Source organism: Centrocercus urophasianus, unplaced genomic scaffold, assembly GCF_019232065.1.
Source record: "Centrocercus urophasianus isolate 14NV4802_14NV808 unplaced genomic scaffold, USGS_Curo_1.0 seq_26, whole genome shotgun sequence".
In the NCBI taxonomy this organism is placed as follows: domain Eukaryota; kingdom Metazoa; phylum Chordata; class Aves; order Galliformes; family Phasianidae; genus Centrocercus; species Centrocercus urophasianus.
Window position 1 is genome coordinate 4970866 of NW_024884822.1, and position 20460 is coordinate 4991325.

The 20460-nt window shown below is 35.7% G+C and overlaps 1 protein-coding gene across 7 annotated transcripts in view; it reads right to left on the reverse strand.

Annotated features, from left to right (window-relative positions):
* Positions 1-18927, reverse strand: part of GABRG2 (gamma-aminobutyric acid type A receptor subunit gamma2) — a 38979-nt gene extending 20052 nt beyond the window's left edge. For 6 of the 7 annotated variants that reach the window (XM_042826335.1, XM_042826337.1, XM_042826331.1 and 3 more), the window contains exons 1-4: positions 18871-18927; positions 17713-17933; positions 14776-14858; positions 13946-14083 (exon numbers count right to left, since the gene is read on the reverse strand). In XM_042826335.1, the coding sequence (XP_042682269.1) occupies positions 13946-14083; positions 14776-14858; positions 17713-17933; positions 18871-18912 (484 nt within the window). In that variant the 5' untranslated portion in view covers positions 18913-18927. Of the gene's footprint in view, positions 1-12692; positions 12714-13945; positions 14084-14775; positions 14859-17712; positions 17934-18870 lie in introns of all 7 variants that reach the window. The other variant, XM_042826336.1, reaches the window with a different exon arrangement.
* Positions 18928-20460: the final 1533 nt, after the last annotated feature.

Sequence of the window (20460 nt, forward strand, 5' to 3'; positions counted from 1 at the left end):
AATAAAACTAGAAATTAATGTGGTCTATGGTTCATTCATTCTCTGAGATTGGTGATTCTGGGGAGAATATGTTTCTATTTGGCTAATGTAGATAATACCTTCATATATAGATTTGAGCTTGTTTCATAGAAATTTGGCTAATAGACTTCATAGCAAACAGTTTGGATTGGTTAGAAGAGCACTTTTTGAAGGAAGAGATCAGGTGAGACTTGAAAGAAATCAGTTTTCTAATCTGAAGGATAGAAAACCTGAAAATATGCTTAATTTGGCTATTATGGAGGTATGCATTGTTCCAAAGACCAATACAGCTTTCTTTATCTTGCATGGTCTGTCCAAGGTATGGAAATTACAGTGTTCTCTGTCTCAGGATAACCTGTTGCTTTACTTTCTTTCTGAGTAGCTCCTATCTCAAACAAGAACATTCTCTTCCACGTAAGCTGTGCTTTTATCTTTCTGTACATGCAAACCTGCTATGTCAGGTAAGGTTGCTCCTGCTCACGAATATGTTTTGGGAAAGTATACACCTGAAAACTGCATTATTTCCAATGAGGAACATGGAAGAATTTGAGACACATTCTCTTTTCTGATCATAAGTAGATAAATCCAATTTATTGCTACAAGAGTCTGCCAACCTACCTGGAGTGATTTGTTACTTCAGAGTTCATATCTAGAAATATTAAAAGTAAGACATTTTGAATTGCATTATTTTTTAATGACTACTTAGAACATTTTTAATTAAAAATATCACAAATGCATTTGTATTCCAATTTGCGACATTCCTCTGAAGAGGCTACCATGGATGAGTGCTTGAGAGGTAAACAGTAGCAGTCATTCCCCTGCTATCAATTTGCCTGAGGACAATGACTGCTCTGTGAACAGATTCAAAATTGTTTCTGGTTTCTTGAGCATTTTGTCTCACAGAAGCCAGGTGCAAGCCTTCAGCAATGTGCAAATTAATCTTGTTCACAATCACAGCTAATGTCACAGCAGAAACATACGCTGACAAAAGTAGGTGTTGCAAACTAGTCCAAAGTGTGATTGGTGAGGAAATGGAATGGAAATAACTAGCTCTAACAGAGCAGTTATTGATATGCTAAGAAAGGATATAGCAAATGTCTGGGTATATTTTTAACCTCTTGAGCTTTTTACGGGGATGTAATTGACAGTAGGTAGAAAATAAAATCCATGGAGGAAGGAAAACTGTCAAATCCAGAATCTCTTCAGCTATCAGAGAGAAAGAAGAAATAAAGGCACTGAGCAGAAGGAACTAGGATATAGTTAAGTGCTGATACAAGAAACTAAAAAACCATACAAGAAAATGGTAAGCAGTGAGTCAGTGTTCTAAAATAACCTTTACTACCTGGCATGAGCATCAGGTAGGCCACAGGTCTGCATGCAACAGGCCTGTTGGGAAGAAGAGATGAAGAGAATGCTTAGTTTGTAGATCATGTCTCAGAAGAAATAGCTCTGAAACATGAATAATTTATAACTAGTAGCACTATTTGAAGTTAAAGAGATCAAGCTTAGGATGAAGAAAACTTCTTTAGAGACTGCAGATACCATCTTGAAGTTACCAAGCTTTGCAGGGATAAAGGTAGAGCTTCTAGATGCGTGTAATCACACTGGTTCAAATCCTACAAGGTATTTAAATGACTTGCCCTTTTCAAGAGGATACTTTGAAGGATCTATTTATTTCTCAAATAGACGTATTCAGGATGATGTTCATGGCTACTGCAGAACGGGTTCCCTTGGGATCCCATTCCACATCACAGTGTGAATAGCATCACACTGTATGTTTTCAGGCCATGAAGTACAAGCTCTTAATCTTTTCCAAAATGTGAGGTTATAACATTGTGATTCCTGTGGGTTATATCTTCTTAAAACTTTCTTCTGTTAACATTTGAAAATGCTATATACCATAAAGCTTTTTAAAATGAACTGATGATACTGGAACTAAAATGCTGTGTGGCATACAGAGAAGGTTGCATTTGGAACGCTGCAGGACCCTCACTTCTGAGTTGATCTGTGTTACATGGGCTAGGCCATACCCTACAAAGAGGTGTTGTAGTAGGGTCTCCTAGACTCTTCTCTAGAAAAATAGCTGCTGTGTTTGTAACTCCATAAAAAGAAAAGGCTGCAACTTGGGCTAAGAACAAGAAAATCTTAAACATGCCCCAGTTACCTGTTGTTTTTTTCACTTATCTTTCTGTGGAGGGTGCTATCATAAAATACTTGAGGGATGAGATGTTAGACTACATGAAGAAATATCACAGTGGTCATTTCTATCTCACAGGGATAGCTTGTTATGGAGTACTGCAGATCAGACTTGAAGTTACATCACTTAGCACAAGGATGAAATCATAAAATCTTAAGCAGTGAGTCCTTATGCTCAGGAAAACAATGTTTTCTTTGAAACTGGCTTTTGAGTTTCATGGAAAGGATATGGCTATGGAAATACCATCTAGTTTCCTTTGGGAAATCATCACTTCCTCCCCACAAGCGCAGCATTGCTCTACCAGAGGCTGTATCAGCAGCAGTCTGCCCTATGGGTTCAGCTCTGTTAACCCCATGTCCTATCAGCACCTCACGTTTCCTTTGTGCATACAGCAGCTGGGAGAGCAATTGGAGCCAAGATAGAATTTAGAATACTTCAAAAGAAGTAGAGTCAAAAGAAGTTCATCTTTTTCTTTTCTTTTCTTTTCTTTTCTTTTCTTTTCTTTTCTTTTCTTTTCTTTTCTTTTCTTTTCTTTTCTTTTCTTTTCTTTTCTTTTCTTTTCTTTTCTTTTTTTTTTTTTTTTTAGGACTAGCTTTTACTGTGGAAACGAGAGCAGTGTTGTTATCAAATTGCACATCAAAGGGTTCCCAGACACATGAATCTTTATTTTTTTTTTATTTCCAGTAGTAGAATAAGTTCAAAAGAAGATGACTGATTGCATATTTCTGAAAAATCTGTTGTATGATGTAGATTCTTTCATGCCAAGCTATGTGAATGTTTGGAAGTATGAACACAAGTGTAAAGTTCTGTAAGCAGGTGAACATGATATAATTTGTTGTTCAGTTGTACTACCATGAGCTAGCAATCCTGATTGTTGACTGAGATTCTGCCATAAAAGATATTACATCAAGAAGAAAAGAAGTTTTTATTCCTCAAGTTTATATTACCCAGAATTACAACTTTACCATATTAAAAACATTAGTCCTTATTGCCCTTTTCTGAAGGGCTACTTATTCATTTACATTTAGTTTTATGTAGTGTCTTACAAATTTTGTGCTTGGGTAGTACCTCTGGTACTCCATTCAGATAAGAAAATTAGTAATGATCATACACTTGTCTTTGATTTTACTTAGTAGAGATGGAATGAAGTCTCTGCATTAACGTAATCTAATCTGGAGGGTAGAGACTATAAGAATCACTTCAGCTTGAGCTGAATTTTCTTTTTTTCAGAGGTATAGAACCAGATATTACTAATTTTCTATTCATTTCTTCATATCTGCTAGAGAATTTTCATGCAAGCATTCAGTGACTATTTGAATATTACTATTCCTTTGATTCCACAAGCACTATATACTGATACGGAAATATGTTTATCTGAACTGAACATAAAATGATTTCCATTTTTCAACCTACAAAGATTAGGCTAAAAACTCAGGTTTCCAGAAAGCTCCCAATTGTTTCCCGGTTTCATTTCAATTCCCAGTATTCTCATTGCAGCATTTTTGCTCATAGACCTTGAGTCCCGTCTCGGGGCTGAAATTACAATGGCTTGTGAAATTTAATTAAAAATGAAACAAAGAGTGAATAGACATTTTTTAGAGCCTCAAAGCTGATATTGTTTAAGTTCTTGGTAAAATGAAGAGATGCATATTACCTTTTATCCTGTATCCGTAAGAGAAATCAAGGTTATACTCTCTCAGGACCTCCACGTTTATAGTTCTGAACACACTGATCAATTGTGAACCAGAAGTTGCAAGATGTAAAAATACACACAGAGGGACTGGAAAGGTTGTCAAATAAGACTGCAGTGCTGTTTTCCATACCATCCACTGCTCCATACGTTTCTTCTCCCAAGAAAGGTTAAAGCATGAATTTGGCTCTTATCAGACTCCAGAGAAACTGAGAGAGCACCTGTGAGGAATGCTTCAGCTGCTGAAAAAGCTAAGTTGGCATTTACATGTTCATTAGACAGTGGGGAATTCTGCCACAAGATCCAAATTTGCACGAAATAAGCTTTCTGCTCACAGAACTATTCATTTTTCATTTTTAATTCTCCATATGTAAAATCTCCTATCATGCTGCGAAATGAAAATCCATTCTAAACTTTTCAGGAGGTGACTGCAAGGAAGAGGGCAGGCCACAAGGAAAGAGATAAGAAGGAGAGGATTTTTCACCCCAGCATTACGTCTGGGATGTGGCTAACCAGGATGGGCTCCAAAGCTGACAAGCTCAGCAGGTTTGTCTGCTTGGGGTAGCTTCATTCTGAGTTGGTTTGGAATGTAATGTCCAGGAGTTGTGGCAGCTATACTGTGAGGACTAAATGATTTATTCCACTGCGTGAAACAGGCGTTACCATGTCTAATGGCATGGGTTATTGCAGGTCAGCCAGTTGGTAGGACACTCAGTGACAGTCTCCATCATTGCCAAGCTCTAAGACAGTGCTACCAGGATGGATGGATGAGAGAGCGCCTTTACTTTCTGGTGTAGGGCTGGGTTTGGATCTCCACTCATAAAATGAGCTATTTCGTGAGTTGGCAGAAATGTTATGTTTCCATATTTCAGAATTCTGAAGGTTGATGTTTTTCTCTTTCCTTTTTCTTCTCTGACTTATAGATCCATAATTGCTTTTTCCTATTTGCTTAGTAAAACATAATCCCAACAAAGTTCCTTGCTGCATGCATGCTATCTGATTGAAGGATATCACAGATTTCCCATGCTTGAAAGTGTACTTTTTTCCTGCAGCACTGCTGCATCTAGTCATTCTGTTTTTGAAAATTCTGGTTTTTAAAATAATAATAAGCAATATAAAATGTAATTTCTTCAAATCAAATAAAATCAAATAAAATTGATTTTCTTCAAAACTGAGATTTTTCCAGAATGAAGACAAATGATGTTTTTCATGAACTCTTATTTCATTGCTCAGACCCTCAGCTCTATTATAAACAGCAGGAGAGTGACAGTTGTGCTCTAATAAGTTATCCTAATTAGTTATTTATTTAGGATATAGGAATTGGTGCTTTTGTTTATGATTTTTACTTCTTTTGATTATTTCTGCAGCTCTGTTTCAGAACAGCAGTTTGCTACAGTAATATACAAAAACAAATTGTGAAGAGTGGTAGGAATCACTAGCAATTTCTATTTTATTTTATTGTTTTATTTTATTAAATGTTACTAGATAACAGTAAGAAATAAGAACTTGCTACTAGTTATTTATTGACCATGGTTTTGCATTTTGCATATCTAGAGAAGGAATATTAAAGTCAAATAGTTACTGCTGTCTGTAAATTGAATGGGCAAGGAATGGGCTTTAGATTTTTGAGCTGTACAAGAGAAGAGAGTTGTTTGCTTTTTTAACCCACATACTCACAGAATGTGAGCAGCTCTACACGGCTATTGCTACTAATATAATGATACAACTCTACTTCCTCTTCAAACTTATGTTCTCAAGGTTAAAAAAGAACTAACGATGAGATACAGTCAACAAGAACACAGTATTTATAATAAAGGTATTTTGTTTTTTTAAAGTAATTTTTTCCATTTTAAGAACCATATACAAAACAGACAGCAATTTGATAACTAGCTGCATGGTCATTTCTAGTCACTAGCATCAAGGAACAAAAAGGGTGTTGTGATACTTTATGCATTAAATTTTGAAAAATATTTTAAGGTTCTTCTATGTAGGTCATGAGACAAGAAAGTATTGTTACATAAATTTTATCCTGCAGCTCTTTGGCTTTAATTATGCAGTCTTCTTGAAAATAGCAAAGAGCTGACTTAATAGACTGTATCACATTTTGAGATAAGTGCCATATTTATAGCTTCTGTAATGTACATCAAAATGAGGACAATTATGCCTTGTCTAAAAAAGCAATGTTGAAACTTGCTATTTACAATTAAGAATTTATTTTTACAATGAAAATGAGGGAATTAATTCTTATAAAAATTGATAATGACAAATATTTGAAAGCTACTACCATGCTCAATGTTACTCTATTATGTTTCTCTTTGAGAGTATGTTGTCAAAATTGTTTTATGGTACTGCAGACCACATGGATCTAACGATACAAATAGAACTTACATTCATAAGGTACTGCAGAGAGTTCCAAGTTTTTACGTACTGCACATATTTTCATTTACCACTTTGATCTATTTTCTTTCTGTTTCTTCTATTTGATGTAAAAAAACCCCAATGCTGTTTTTAAATGCAGTCATTTTACGTTAGTTTAGTTTTCTTTTTAAGTCAGATATTTGTCTGAGTTTGAGTATTATTAACTCCTAGCAATGCATCTGACTCTGATGTTTACAAAGCCTGGCATATCTTTTCCAATCAGCCTTACATTTATATCAATTCAAATACAGTGACAACCTGCCCAAACTAAACAATATCTTAAATAAGTAGCTTGCTGAGAATGCAAAGTAGTGATGTGAGATTGAGAAGTTCAGAAGTGTGCTTACAAACTGAAGAGACTTAGCTGTGCAAGCACAGCATTTGAAACATATGTTTTTTTTTATTTAGGACACGTATGTGCCCAAGGCAAATGCAAACTTATTTCACATAACCTATCCCTACACTGTACAAATCATGAACATTAAATTGTCATCACCTTCAAATATCCTTCCTGAGTTTGTTTCTCTGAAACAAATTTTGAGCACAAAGATAATAAGGAACTTAAGACCCATGGAAAAAATAAAGAAATTATCTTAAAATCACTGGACTACAAATGTGTTTTTTGAACACAAAGAGGGATTACGAGTGAAGCATCAGACTGAAAATCAAGTGCCAGTGCTGTGCTGACCAATTCACAGGCTACTAGAATTACTTTGACTCTACCATTGAAAGACTTAGGTGCACACAAAACCTCTAATTTATTACAGGATTGCTTGAAGTTTAATTTAAATAGCACAATAAAAAAATTATTCAAATCAATAATTTAAATATACATATTGACTATGACAAAAAACTTCTAAAAATGTTTAATATTCATTTATCTTACTGCTAAAATAATTGTAAGTAGACGTTTTTTGTTTAACTTCTAATCTATCCCACAATTCATTATAATTAGATCTAACATCAATTAAGTGGAATTACAATGATTTTCTCTTGCGATATTGCAAAAGTTTCTATGAATGTTAATCAATAGGTGGAATGTGATGATTTCATTACCAAACATAAATTTAAAAGAGACCTGGTATGTTAATGTACTTTGTGTCTCAGACTCATTACTATTTACATAAATATATTCATAGATATACTAGAGGCATTGCATACATTTTTGTACTAAGATATTTGCAGCAAATCCTTTGAGAGGATCACTTCATTAATTTGCTTACTTTGGCATAAATTTATTTTAAGATTGCCATCATTGGTTATTTTTCTATTTAAAAAAATCCTAAAATTCCTAATTATTTTCTTGCTCTTAAATGGACAAATATTTTCCTTAAATGCATTGTTCTTTTGTACCATGAAAATTTTGTTTCTAGAAAATCACTCCTGCCTTTTTTAGCATTTGTGCTCTTGCAATTACATTGCATTTGGTTTAGCTGAAGTGCTTGTAAGGTTCCACATTATCCCCTATTCTCTAGCTCCTTGTATATTAATCCTTTTTATCCTTACCTGACCTTTCTAAAGCTCAGTTTACACTGGAGCAAACTATGCTTTCACATATAGGAAACCTTCAGAAAGCCTTTTTTTTTCTTTTTTTTTTTTTTTTTCAGAAAGACAAACGACCCTTGAGAGTCTTTGTTCAGTTGAGAGGTCAAGAAGTTTTGGGCTCTAACAGCCCTTTTCTTCAGGGACAGTCACTGCTGGGTGACTCAATTGACATTAATGAGCCTTGGAAAAACTGAGAGTAAAAGAGCTGAATTTCTGTTACTGGAACGTTAAGAATGCTCCAAACTCATCTCCAAAGATTGGAAAAAAAAAAAAAAAAACACAATAAACTCTAATATGTATCCCTTGCATCCATTTTTTTGGTATATGATTTGTGTTAAATTCCCTTCCATCTGGCCTATGCTGTTAAGGTGCCATGGATCTTCATATTGCTTTGCTGTCACAGGAGTGGGTCTATAGTTATTAAAAACAGCTATGAACCAGATGATGGAAAGAGAAGTGTTTGAATGGATAGAGAAAGCAGAAAGACAACTGTGCAGATATCCTTCAGATCTTTAAAAGTGCCACCAAGCAGCTGGCACAGTAGAAGAGCTGTCACTGAAGTTGGCTTGAATTCTTCCCAGCCACTCCAGGAGCAGCCTCTCTCTGGTCTGCCATGGTCCAGTTCCTCAGAAGGCCTTCAGCTCAGCCCTGTCGTCTTGTCTGTCTGGCACACAGCACATGGGGATAAATAGATATAAGGTGTTCTGACTTTGCAGTTTTGAAATGGAACTTGTGCATAGAGTTTGGTAGTCTAACAGGAATGAAACAGAAACCTTGCTTACAGAATTAGAACATTTATGCAGTTTTGTGTGAATTAATTTATGAATGCTCATTTGCCACACAATTAACCAACTTGGATGAGAAAATGTGGAGTATATAATAGTTTTGGGAGGTAGGGACGGAACTGTATTATATCTCTACTCTGAAGATGTGAGTATGAAAAATAGGCTATTTTCAGTGACCAAACTTTACAACATTATAACTTTAGCAGACATTCTTTAGTTTGATGAATTGCTGGAGCACATGTGAGTTATCTGGTTTATCTGAATAAAGTTTGCTATTTACACTCAGAGTTCCTTGTAAATAATTATGCAGGAGCATTTACCTTGTCTATTTTATTCCCCGACAGCAGTATCAAAATTGTGAGCCACAGCCATAACAAAAACATCTCCCTTCTGCTCACAGATCACCTGTAACTCTGTAATGGTTCATAATGGTGCTATGTGAAAGTTAAATAATTATGCCAGTTCTGTATTTTTTTCCAAATAGTTGTACCCTGGATATGGAACTGCTTAGAAGTGGTTTATGTGAGCAACCTTGAATTGGTAAAATAAGGGAGAGTTGAAATGGCAAAAGGAAAGAAATCTAATTTACTCACTGGTGCTCTCTTTGTACAGAAGTGATAAGAACATTTATAATAAGAATGAAATGTTAACATTTTTTTAAGATGTTTTAAGTGTTAAGGATATTAGCTTGGGCTTGTGGGTTTCCTTCAGAGCAGCAAACATAATTTCAGTCTGTTGTATCTGCCTGCTGCTTTAAATATTTCACATACACAGTGAGTATACTTTTGTAAAAGATAATAATATAGCATTCGTTTAAAAAAAAAAAAAACAAAACACACAAAAAAACTAAGATATTGAGATAAATACCCTGTCAAGTTATCAGGAGAACAATGAAGGTGCACAGAACAACTTAAGACACAGTGTGGTGGGTTCTCTGACTTACAGATCACATCAACATTTACTCCTCTGCAAAGCTGAGTACAAAGCATGTTCAAAAGCCAAATGCAGGGACTTGTATCTTGTAGCCATTCACTGGATCAGTATCTTTAAACAGGGACTTTGTCAGTTTTCAGACAAACATTCTCCCTGACAAAGCACATATTGGAAACTAAAACAGTTTTAAACTATCTCTAAGCACAGTGGAAATCCACATCCAGTCATTTTTTAATGCCAGGTCTGTTTCCCAACAGAGGGAAATATCTTCGAATATTCAATGTGCCTGTCATACCATATCTTGGCTTTATGAAAAAATATGAGAAAGGGCTCCTGTTCTTTTGGAGTGCTGTGAGACCGTGTGCCTGCCAACAGTTCAATTCATTAATATGGCATTAAGATAAAATATAAAAGACTGTAAATTTATCCTCTTCCATGAGATAACAGCCTTGACCACGTTTTTTAGATAAAGCAGAAATCAGACCCACATCTATTTATGTAGCTAAATAGATGCAGAGCAAGATAAATATTCAATTACAAATTTTACACTGTTTATCAGTTATGAGCAATACAAAATCTCTGTTACACCACTCTGATTACCTCTGCAAAACACAGATCGGAAAGAAAGTAAAATGGAATTTAGAGATGTTGGCTTACCAGAGTCATGGGTCTTGCGCAGCTTGTTGAATTGTTGTTTATTGATACACAATGACTGTGTATCTAATTAAATAAAAGTTCAGGGCTTTGCTCTGTAGCTAAGGAATATACAATATCCAATCCAAAAAAAGAACTACTCAGTCATGGAGGTGAACTGGGAATAGCAGAACCTCCCTAATAATAGCACATTCACGAACGATTTTGCAAAATACAGTATTCAGGAACACAATATTCACTGCAAAGCACCAAATAGCCAGCAGAACTAGCCTTTGCAACAGTATCACATTCCATATCTTAACGTGGTTTTTGACTACTGCAGCCCCCAGACTCTTTTTTCCTTTCTCCTTTTTAGCTTTATCCTTATCATAAATGATTGCTCTATCGCATCTTTTTCCATTTTCAATAAGCTCATTCAGTATTGCTCTGTATTTTTAATTCAAATGAAGGAGAGTTATTGTTTTTACTTTAAAAAATATTTTATATCTGGTTTTTGACATTTTAGATTCAATGTGGATTAAAAATAAGAAATAAATGAGGTGGGAAAACAGTGCAGCAAGTCCATCACTTTTCTTAGCAGTTCCCATTACTATTGACAGCGGATTGCTCTGGCTGAGACATAGTTTATTGCTTGGTCTGTGACTTTTGAAAAACATGAGAGTTGCATTAGAATGTTCTGTGCAGAGATAAAGAAGCTGACAACTCTGAATGGCTTGCTTCAGATACAATAAACAGACAGGATGGTTTGTCTCTTCCAGTTTGCCTTGTTTTCCCATCTTTGTCTTATTTTGACAGGATTTTCTAACCGACAGGTAGTCACTCCAGCAAGTCCATCCGATCTTACAGAGCTTATACTCAAACAATTCTTATATGCTTTTGCCCATAACTCAGCACAAACCTCAAATATTCAGCTATGGCGTGACAGAAATAGAGGTGACAGTTTTCAATAACCAAGTCACAGCCATCCTTTCTGATTTTATTTTTTTTTCTTCAGTCACCAAGCCAGCATGGCCCTCAAAGACTAGGATGTGTTAGTCACTGGGAGATGTGAAGCCAGAACCAAAAGGTTATTTTGAAATGGAGTAAATGAAGTTAGAGAAAGTTTACCCGATTTTCTCACATGCCTGGATACTACCTGTAGGCTCCTCCTGATTTACATCTGTTCAATCTCGTTCACTTTTAACTCCTCCTTCTTGTGTTCAGGTTTTACTGATTTCTGTTGTCAGCCAAATTAAGTTAGGAGGAAGAGCTGTGGGTAGTCTTGTAAAACATTGAAGTGGGACTACTGTCAGTTTGTACCTAAACTACGTTATCCACAGCACTGTAATTAGTTGCATAAATGGTTGTATCTCATTTTGGTTATGCAGGCATTCAAACTTGTAACTTGCGTACTCAGGGTGCAAACAGGTTTCATGTTTTTCCCTGTCTTTTATTTTAGGGAAACTGTTAAAAATGTGTGTACGTTAGAGTAATTATAGGTAGAGAATTTGTTGGGCAAAGGAATATTGAGCTTAATGCAGTTCCCAGCATGCTAATAAGAACTTATGTAACAATGAACATTCTTTGGGCCCTGCAAGCTATGTCACAATATCTGCAGGGGGTAGATGATATTAATGACAATCTCTATTTTAATTTATTTTTTCCCCATTTTCTAATTATTTAGATTCTGCACCTGGATCAAAATCAAATCTAATTTTCTTGCCCATTTATGACTGTACAACCCAAAGGATCAGGGAAAATCAAATGTAGGATAACTGCAGGAGGAGAAGCACAGGCTAGTTTTGCAAATTTTTGTACTCGGCAGATCTTTAAGGTAGTTCAGGAGGCTGAGTAGCTTTCAGGAGTCTTTTTTAGTAGCTGAGCGATTAGAGTGACTTTTTGCTTCTTTGAAGGGTGTGCTAACTGGTAATTACTTTTTTCATTTAAAAGGTGTGTTGTCATGTGAAAATTACTGATGCAACATTATGGTAGTACTCCAGGTTAGTATGACAGCCTTTAATGGCTATTTCCTGAAGAAAGTTTTATCTTTGCATGAGAAAGTATTTGTGTGTGTGCTTTACTACCTGTATTTTCTGGTAAATCTCATTACACAACAGCAGAACATCAGAGAGTGCTTTGGATTCACCGGTGCAAGATGTGGATCTGAATGTGTAGCATGTTAAAATTGTAGTGCTTTCTATTTCTGACCAAAATAAGTTTATTAGAGAATGGATCAAAGCAGAAAAGGAAAGAAAAAGTGCAAATAAAAGAAACTCAAGTAATTGAAGTAAAGCTAGTGTTAAGCCTGGGCAGGATGAGACCTTAGTGGTTACTGCTGCTTTTGTGCTGTGATTGCTGCAGGGGAGGTTGAGGTGAGATGCATTGTTTTGTGTTTGGTTGGTTTTTTTTTGCTTAGAGAGCAACTTCAACATGTCATGTGCTATGCTAGTTACTAGCAGCTATGGCTCCATACACAAAAGTGCTATCTTGTCCTCTTTTGCACCTTTATTTCTCTGGGAAAATGAGAAAGGTCAAATGCTTTCCTAAATAGCTGACTAAATATTTCCCTCAGCTAAAATGGCAGAAGACGCCATAAGGCAAATGTGACTACAGCTGGGAGGCTTCATCTCATTTTTGCCCTGCTCATAAGACTAAACATGCCAGTGGTGCTTAATATCCAGTGACTCAGGAGTTGGGAGCTGAATTAATTCTCAAACTCTTTGTTTGCACTCCAGTGCAATGCACAGCAGGCTGCTCTCAGCTCTAGTGTAGCTCACTTGCCTTTTGAATATAACAGTGATGCTGACCTTTTAGAAAGAATTGTGTTCTTCTTTCCAATGGATGGAGATATTTCTCAGGTCAGACTAAACACAGATATCTGAATTTGAATTAATATATTTGCCAGAGCAATAAAATCAGGTGAAAATCAAAAGCAATCTGGAAGAAAAAATGCTTTCATTAAAGTAAGGAATCAAAGACAAGGGATATCATGATGTACACGAACATTAAAATGTTATTCTTCTTTGCATCCTTTCTCATATTCACTGATTTCCTTTCTGCTGACAAAAAAAACCAATATATATGTCTAGAAGAATGTACTTTCTGCAAAGCTAGCATTTTTATTAAAAGCAGAGTCCTTCCTCATTTATTATTTTAAATTCCATTACTTGTTTCCAAGGAGATAAAAATATGCAGGAAAGTCATCTGAGATTCAGGCTTGCAAGGCTGTTTTCTTTACTGAGAGCTAAATGTGCCCTGTTTTAATGAACAAAATACACTTGGAGCTGCTGTAGTAAAAGAGGCTGGGACTTTGGATTTGATTTCTGTCCAGGTCAACTTTCTGCTTGTGAGTGTTGGGAACAGGACTATTAAATATTCAAACCAGTATCAGATAATTACTTCGTGACTCAGCTGTGCTATTCCCTATGCTGACGCAGGCTAGGAAGTTCTTTTGCCCACCCACCCTTCGCAGTAGTGGCTGTCTCTTGGCAGTGCCAGGTATTTCAGAAGCACAAGGCAAGAACTGATAGCAGGCAGCAACTTTTTCTTCCTGTAAGTTCCTCTTAGGAATTACTAAAGCCTAGATAGTTCCTTATTTAAAAGGCTGTATCTGTTCTGTGAATTGCCAATGTCAAGTTCCAAACAGTAAGAGATTTCTTTCTTCTTAGTTTCCTTCAATAAAATCATAAAAAGAAAATATACTGGTAAATAGATCAGTTGTCTTACCTGATGTTGTCTTCACCACCTCGGTTGTATTTCTTAGTCCCGTAAAGGAGAACTGGTAGAGCCTCCAGGACCTGGTATCTCCCACCTCCACTGAGCTGCGCTTCCATTGGTAAATGATCTCTTCCCTTGGGTAACCATCTTATTGCAATGGAAAATACAGAATGCTTTGTTTCATAGTCATTGCTAGGATTTTAATGTACTCTGGGGAGTAAAAATACTATTTTCTATTTCTGGAAGAAACTGGAGAAGCATATTGCAAGTAAATTTATATATATACATATATACTTTTCCCTCTAGTTACTTAGTACTAAATGTAGTAGTAATGCAGCATTTTTACTATTGTAAAATTTGAGGTACATTTTTCAATATTGAATTTTGCACTTTATTGTGCAATAGGATGTAGTTTTGACCATCTGTTTGTTTTAAGGCCCAAATCACTTCAATTGGGCTCAGTATTCACTCTTTGACCTAAACACAGAATTCAAACCCTTGTCTCCATCTCTTGGAATAGCATAGCACCCATTTGTGAAGAGAAAGTATCAGACCACAAGACTCCAATGCCAAAGATAAAACATTTTACTTTTGTGCTGAAATTTAAGCATAAATATTAATTGCAATGTTTGCAGAAGTCATATCAATTTTACGTAATGTTCTTAAATTATCTTTGTGCACATGTGATTTCCGTACTTCCAAATAAATACAAAATAAAACTGAAAATTATTGCATTATGTTTAGCAAAAACATAACCCTAACTGACTCTAAGTATATAAGTTTTTAATAAGTAGTTCAGCACGGGTCAGGAAAGAGCTATTTCTAAGCATGTTACTTACAGCTTGAAAATTCCAGGGGGCAGGAATGGGCATCCATTGGGAAGTTGTGTAACTGTAGCTGACACTCAGCATCAATCGTCAGTCTGAGGAGAAAGAGATCAGATATACAGAACATACATGAGAAGCTTATGCTAAAAACTTCATAATGGCTAGCAAAACAGGATTGTTACGAGTATGGAACCTGAGTATGAAATATGCATACATACAATGAATATAGAAAGGAAGAGGAAATTATTAGTATGTGTGTATTAATTTGTGTTCCAAACTGTTTTTCTGCTTTTGAAGCAGCATTACTCATGATTAACAAATCCCTAAGTGGATACACAGATCTTCTCATGAGTAGTGGCAAATTTCTTTGTCACAACATGCCAAAAAACACTATGGAAACATATTTTACAGGAAAAAAAAAAAAAACTACTTCTTAAGAAGCAATAGTCAGGAGACCAAATTCAGACATCTGCATCCAAGATAGCCATCTCAACTATCTTCTTATCTAGTGGAAAGAAAGGCACTCTGGGGATATTCTTGATTTCATTCCAAAATAGACATCTAAATTAAATCTGAAGAGGAATGCACCAGAAAGGTTTTTCTCTCTACTGAATATCAAGTGGTGTAGGTGCTGCAGATCTTTATGAGGCAGACACATGTACTTTTAGAAATCCAAAATTAAACAAGATGCATCCCCTTATTTGCCTGCTGAAAATTCCATTATTTTTCATTTAATTAGCCTATACGTAGCCTCAGTCATGCATGACCTGCATGATACCTGAATTGTTAAGCAAATAAGCAGCAAAAGAAAAGGCTTTGAAAAGGAGGAAGGAGTGGGAGAGAGGAAAAAGCAGTAGCGTTTATCTGCTCCTTGAATCTCTATGAATGGGTTGTCCATGAGGATCCTCGTGTCTTTTCCTGCAAGATATTTTCCAGTTGTTTGGCCCCCTTGATTTGTCTTAATGCATAGGATTATTCCTCTGCTGTTACAGAACTTCAAATTTTCATATGCTAAACTCCATCAGAGTCATCTTGGCCCATTTCTCCAGCGTCTTATGGACCCAGACTTGGGATTTCTGAAAGCTAGTCTTAGCAGTAAAGTCTGAGGCAAAGAAAGCATTGTGTACCTTGACCTTTTCTATGTTCTTTGAGACCAGATCCCCATTCCCATTCAGTGGTGTGCCCACACTTTTCCTAATCTTTCTTTTGCCGAAGATGCATGTGTAAGGACTCTTAGTGCTTTCCTGTCCATCACTGAATTAAATTTCAATTGAATTTTGGCTTTCCTAATCCTGTATCTAGGTGCTTGGGCACTGTCTCTATATTCCCCCAGCTTTTATCTCTTGTATGTTTTCTTTTCATGTATGAGTTTTGTCAGGAGCTTTGTGTTGATCCATGCAGACCTGCTTGCTTGATTTGTTTGCTCGTCTGGATTGACTGTTCTTGAGTTTGGGAGAAGGAATTGAGGAAATCAACCATCTCTCTCAAACAGAATCCCAGATCTGCAATGATACTACCACATTTCTCCTCAGGATTAAACCAGGTTGAATCCTTACTGGTGTTTGCTGTGACTCACCAGAGAAACTAGGCATACATTAATATTTGATACAACTGTAAGTTTTGTCACATATATCTCATTCTAATGAAGGAAACCAAGAGGTCTGAAGAGAAAGGTGATAAAGTCCAAAGAGATTGTAGCGTATCTAAGTCCAATTTAACATTTCAAAAGTTGATCTAGGATCTTCTTTATCAGGCTTACTTTGATTTACCTTGGATTTCAATTCCAGTCATTCTCTTATCTCTTGCAATGTGATGCAATGTGTAATGAATGTAAAATAACTACAAAATGAAACTCTTTTTTGTAATTCAAATATTTGCAACATTAAAAGGTTGTCTTAAGGAAAGCTTCAAATGATTCATTAGAATGCTAATGAGCATACTTTTCTGCTTTTTTTTTTCTTTTTTTGCCACCCAATAAAACAAGAGCATAAAATCAAAATCACTTTGTAAAAATAGTCTGAAACTCTGATGGTCTGATAGTCTGTCTTACAGCTAACATCTTTGATTCTGTATTCTCCTTTTAAATTTTGAATTCTCTTGAACAGATACCATCTTTGCTTTACATATCTTTGCTTTACCTAGGCCCAACTACTATAACACTTTAGAAAAACAACAAAAAAAACATACCTATAACTTCCACATTTAGGAAATATATTATAATTGAATATATATTATTTAATTAGTACACATTGCATATGTAACATCACAGTGTAGGTATGCATGTAACTTCATTATTTAAAAGATTTGTAAAAGTCTCAAAATAAAAATTATCCAGGCTGATGAGAAATCTGAAGACAGACGTTTCAAATTTGGATTCATGGAAATTTTGAAACAGGGCATATCTGAGAATTTGACCTAAACTATAAATGACCAACGAAAAAAAGTTATTCCTTTTTCTCATAATATATTTGAGGAATAAAATATTTTGTCAAGGTGAAGCCTTATCTATCTAAATAGTAATTGGTTCAGAGTACAAGGCCTCTGCTGCAGATAATACCTCATTTATAACATCTCCTTGATTCAAGGACATTTCTAATTCGTTATTTTAACCCAATAAAAAGTTAGGCAATATGGTCCAAACCACAGGTAAACAATAAAACACATGAAAATGAAGATGAGTTACTTTAACCGTGCTTATCTTCTTTTAAGTATAGAAATATAACTATTTTGAGAGCAAGGCAGTAAAATCTGTAAGTAGAAATGAAACTATTTTACTGTGTCAGTATCAAATAAATTGCATGCAAATAGTGTATTCTAAATATGTCTCCGTTTTAGGGTTGCACATGTAAGGGAAAAACAATGTGTGTTGATGTCAAGTGACCTGTATTCACAGAACCCATCTTTTTGGTTTTCCCTTGAGAAACTGAAATTAAAGCCAAGTATAAATACCTCAGTGTGTATAACACTCTGCCATCATTCCAGATCCTGAGCATCCTATTAGGAGTTGTTATCCAGTGAGCATCAGCTTTCTTGGAATTTCGGAAAAATGTATCAGGTATCCAGATCTTCCCAACCATGTTGCTGTTTAATCTGAGCACTTTTATAGTGCTGTTAAACTTCAGACGTCTGTCATACCACGTTTGGGCGAAAAATATATCAATTGTATATTCCTGTTGTGTCAACCAGAAATACTGATGAAAACATAGCACTCAGCATTTCACATTGCTTCTGACATACTTTCCTTAACGTCATATGAAAAACAAAAAGTTAAATACAGATGATACTAGAAGTGATAAAAACATTTTTAATGAGACTTTTGAGAGGGTTGTTTAACAAAGATTATTGTTTAAAAAATATTTGTCATTATTTTCCTATTGACAAATTGACCCACATTAAAATGGAGTTATGTATCTACTATACACATTCTGTACCCCCACGCCTCAACCCACACTTGATCATGTTAGAGTACAATTACTTATTCCCTTGGACCTAGAACAGCTAAGATTTCAGCTGATATGATTGTCGTTATTGGCTGTGACTGCTAATTAATGTCAAAGTGGTGAAGTCTCACTTTCACCGGCATCCACCAGGCAGCCAATTGCTGCAAAGGGAATTGTAGAATGCAAAAGAGTCATTTGAGATTTCTTTCTGACCATTAAAACTACAAGAATGAAGCAAGTAGCCATTGTTCTGCTAAGGCTAGACCAATTTCCATCAGCTATACGAAGATATAATTAAACTTTGCTCTTAGGGTCTAAGTTTTCCTCTTTTATTTCTCTATGGCAGGAATGGTAGTATCACTGGTGAATGCTTTTGCCTCTTTTGTTGTAATCTGGAAACTCAAACTCATCGGAGCTAATCTGTCACAAAACAATGCAGAATACGGTAATAGATTTGTGAAGATATATTAAAATTATTATTATTCACAGTTTAGCTTGTTGTCTCATCCAGATTCATAGCTCATCTAGTCCTCACATCAATAATAATGAGGTTTGAAAATAATTTATATATAATATGACATTAAAACTATGGAAACCTTGTAATGTCAAAAATGATGGAGGCTTTGCAACAAATTGAACATTGTATAAAAATGTGGCATTCACCTACCATATTGATAGCATTCACTGGCCCAATGCTGTTCACATACATGTCAGTGTGAATTACTGTTGGTTTAACTGTAAGAGAAACAAGAGTCACTACTATGAGTGAAGGTCAAAGTCAACTGCAAAAGAGTCAAAATGATGAAAAGATTGTTTTAATACCTCTGTTGTATAGCTATGGATGCCTCACATTAAAATATGCTGATAGAATAAATATAATTTTACAGCAATGTCTCCAGGTTAAAATAAGTTGAACAATACAACTTATTGTATAATATCTATTCTTGTATAATATCTCTCAGATACATAATTATATCAGAACAAATTCTCTTATGCTATGAGAACTAATACAGAAACCAGCGTCATTGCTTTAGTGAGTCATATCTGATGGAGAGTATGTGTATTTCATGTCAAATCACAGCAACACATCAGGCAAAACACTATCAACAAAAGTAAACATTCCTCTCACAGCGTGTTGCGTCACTAATTTAACGTTACTATGCTGAAAGCAATGTGACTGCTGTTGCCTGCAGAGATAGCTGTAGATAAGTGACAATTTCATGAACCCCAAATAGTATTAATACTCAAAGTTCTAAAACAGGAAATAACCAGTCGTTAGAATAATTTATTCTGAAATTACTTCAGCTTTATTATTCTCACGTACCTTGACTAAAACACGTTTGGTTGTTTTCCCAGATGCTTTTTATGAATGCTTAATTTCTCTCAGCCTTCTAATGTAGAGAGAATAAGGCAGATTCTTCTGTTAATTTAGACGTACATGTGCTGGAGGTTAAATGTCTTTAGTTTATAAACCCCTATAAACTTGTCTCTTTCGTTAACCTGGCTGTTCTCTGTGTTCCTCTGCCTACCAGTGAATTCTCTTCTTGTTTTACTGCAATCTTGCTATTTATGTATCCTCTTCTACAGACATATCTTCTGGCTGTTCTGTGCCCACAATGGGGCCTTCTCAGTCTAACTCCTGTGAGCTGAAGGACCTTTATTTCTCAGGTCCCTCAGTAATCAATGGAAACATCCCTGCAAAAGCTGTTTCACTTCAAATAAGATTTCCATTACGGGTCTGAGCTCCAGTTTATATACATTAGTTGTAGGGGAAATCTAGGGAAATAGAGTAAATTTACTTGATTGTATTTATCTTTTGTGAAACCTCCTGAGTCACTTCTTGCTCTGCTGAGCAATGATTCAACAGATTGACATGGAGCTGTGTCAGTGGAGGGTCTGGTTGGATATTAGGAAAATGTTGGTCACCAGAGGATGGTTGGGCACTGGAACAGGCTCCCCAGGACAGTGGTCATGGCAACAAGTCGCTGGAGTTGAAGGAGCATCTGGACAATGCACTCAGACAGGGTTTGGATTTTGGGTGGTACTGTGTGGAGCCAGGAGTTGGACTTAATCCTTGAGGATCCCTTCCAGCTTAGGATATTCTTTCATTCCATGGTTCTAAATGGCATCAGTCAATTCAGACCTGTTACTGTCAGAGTCTCTGAGAGTCCATCACTCTGTGCAAGGATCAGCATGCATTCTCCTTACTTAGGCCTTCCTTTCCAATATATGTATCTTTTGACATATGTATATATAT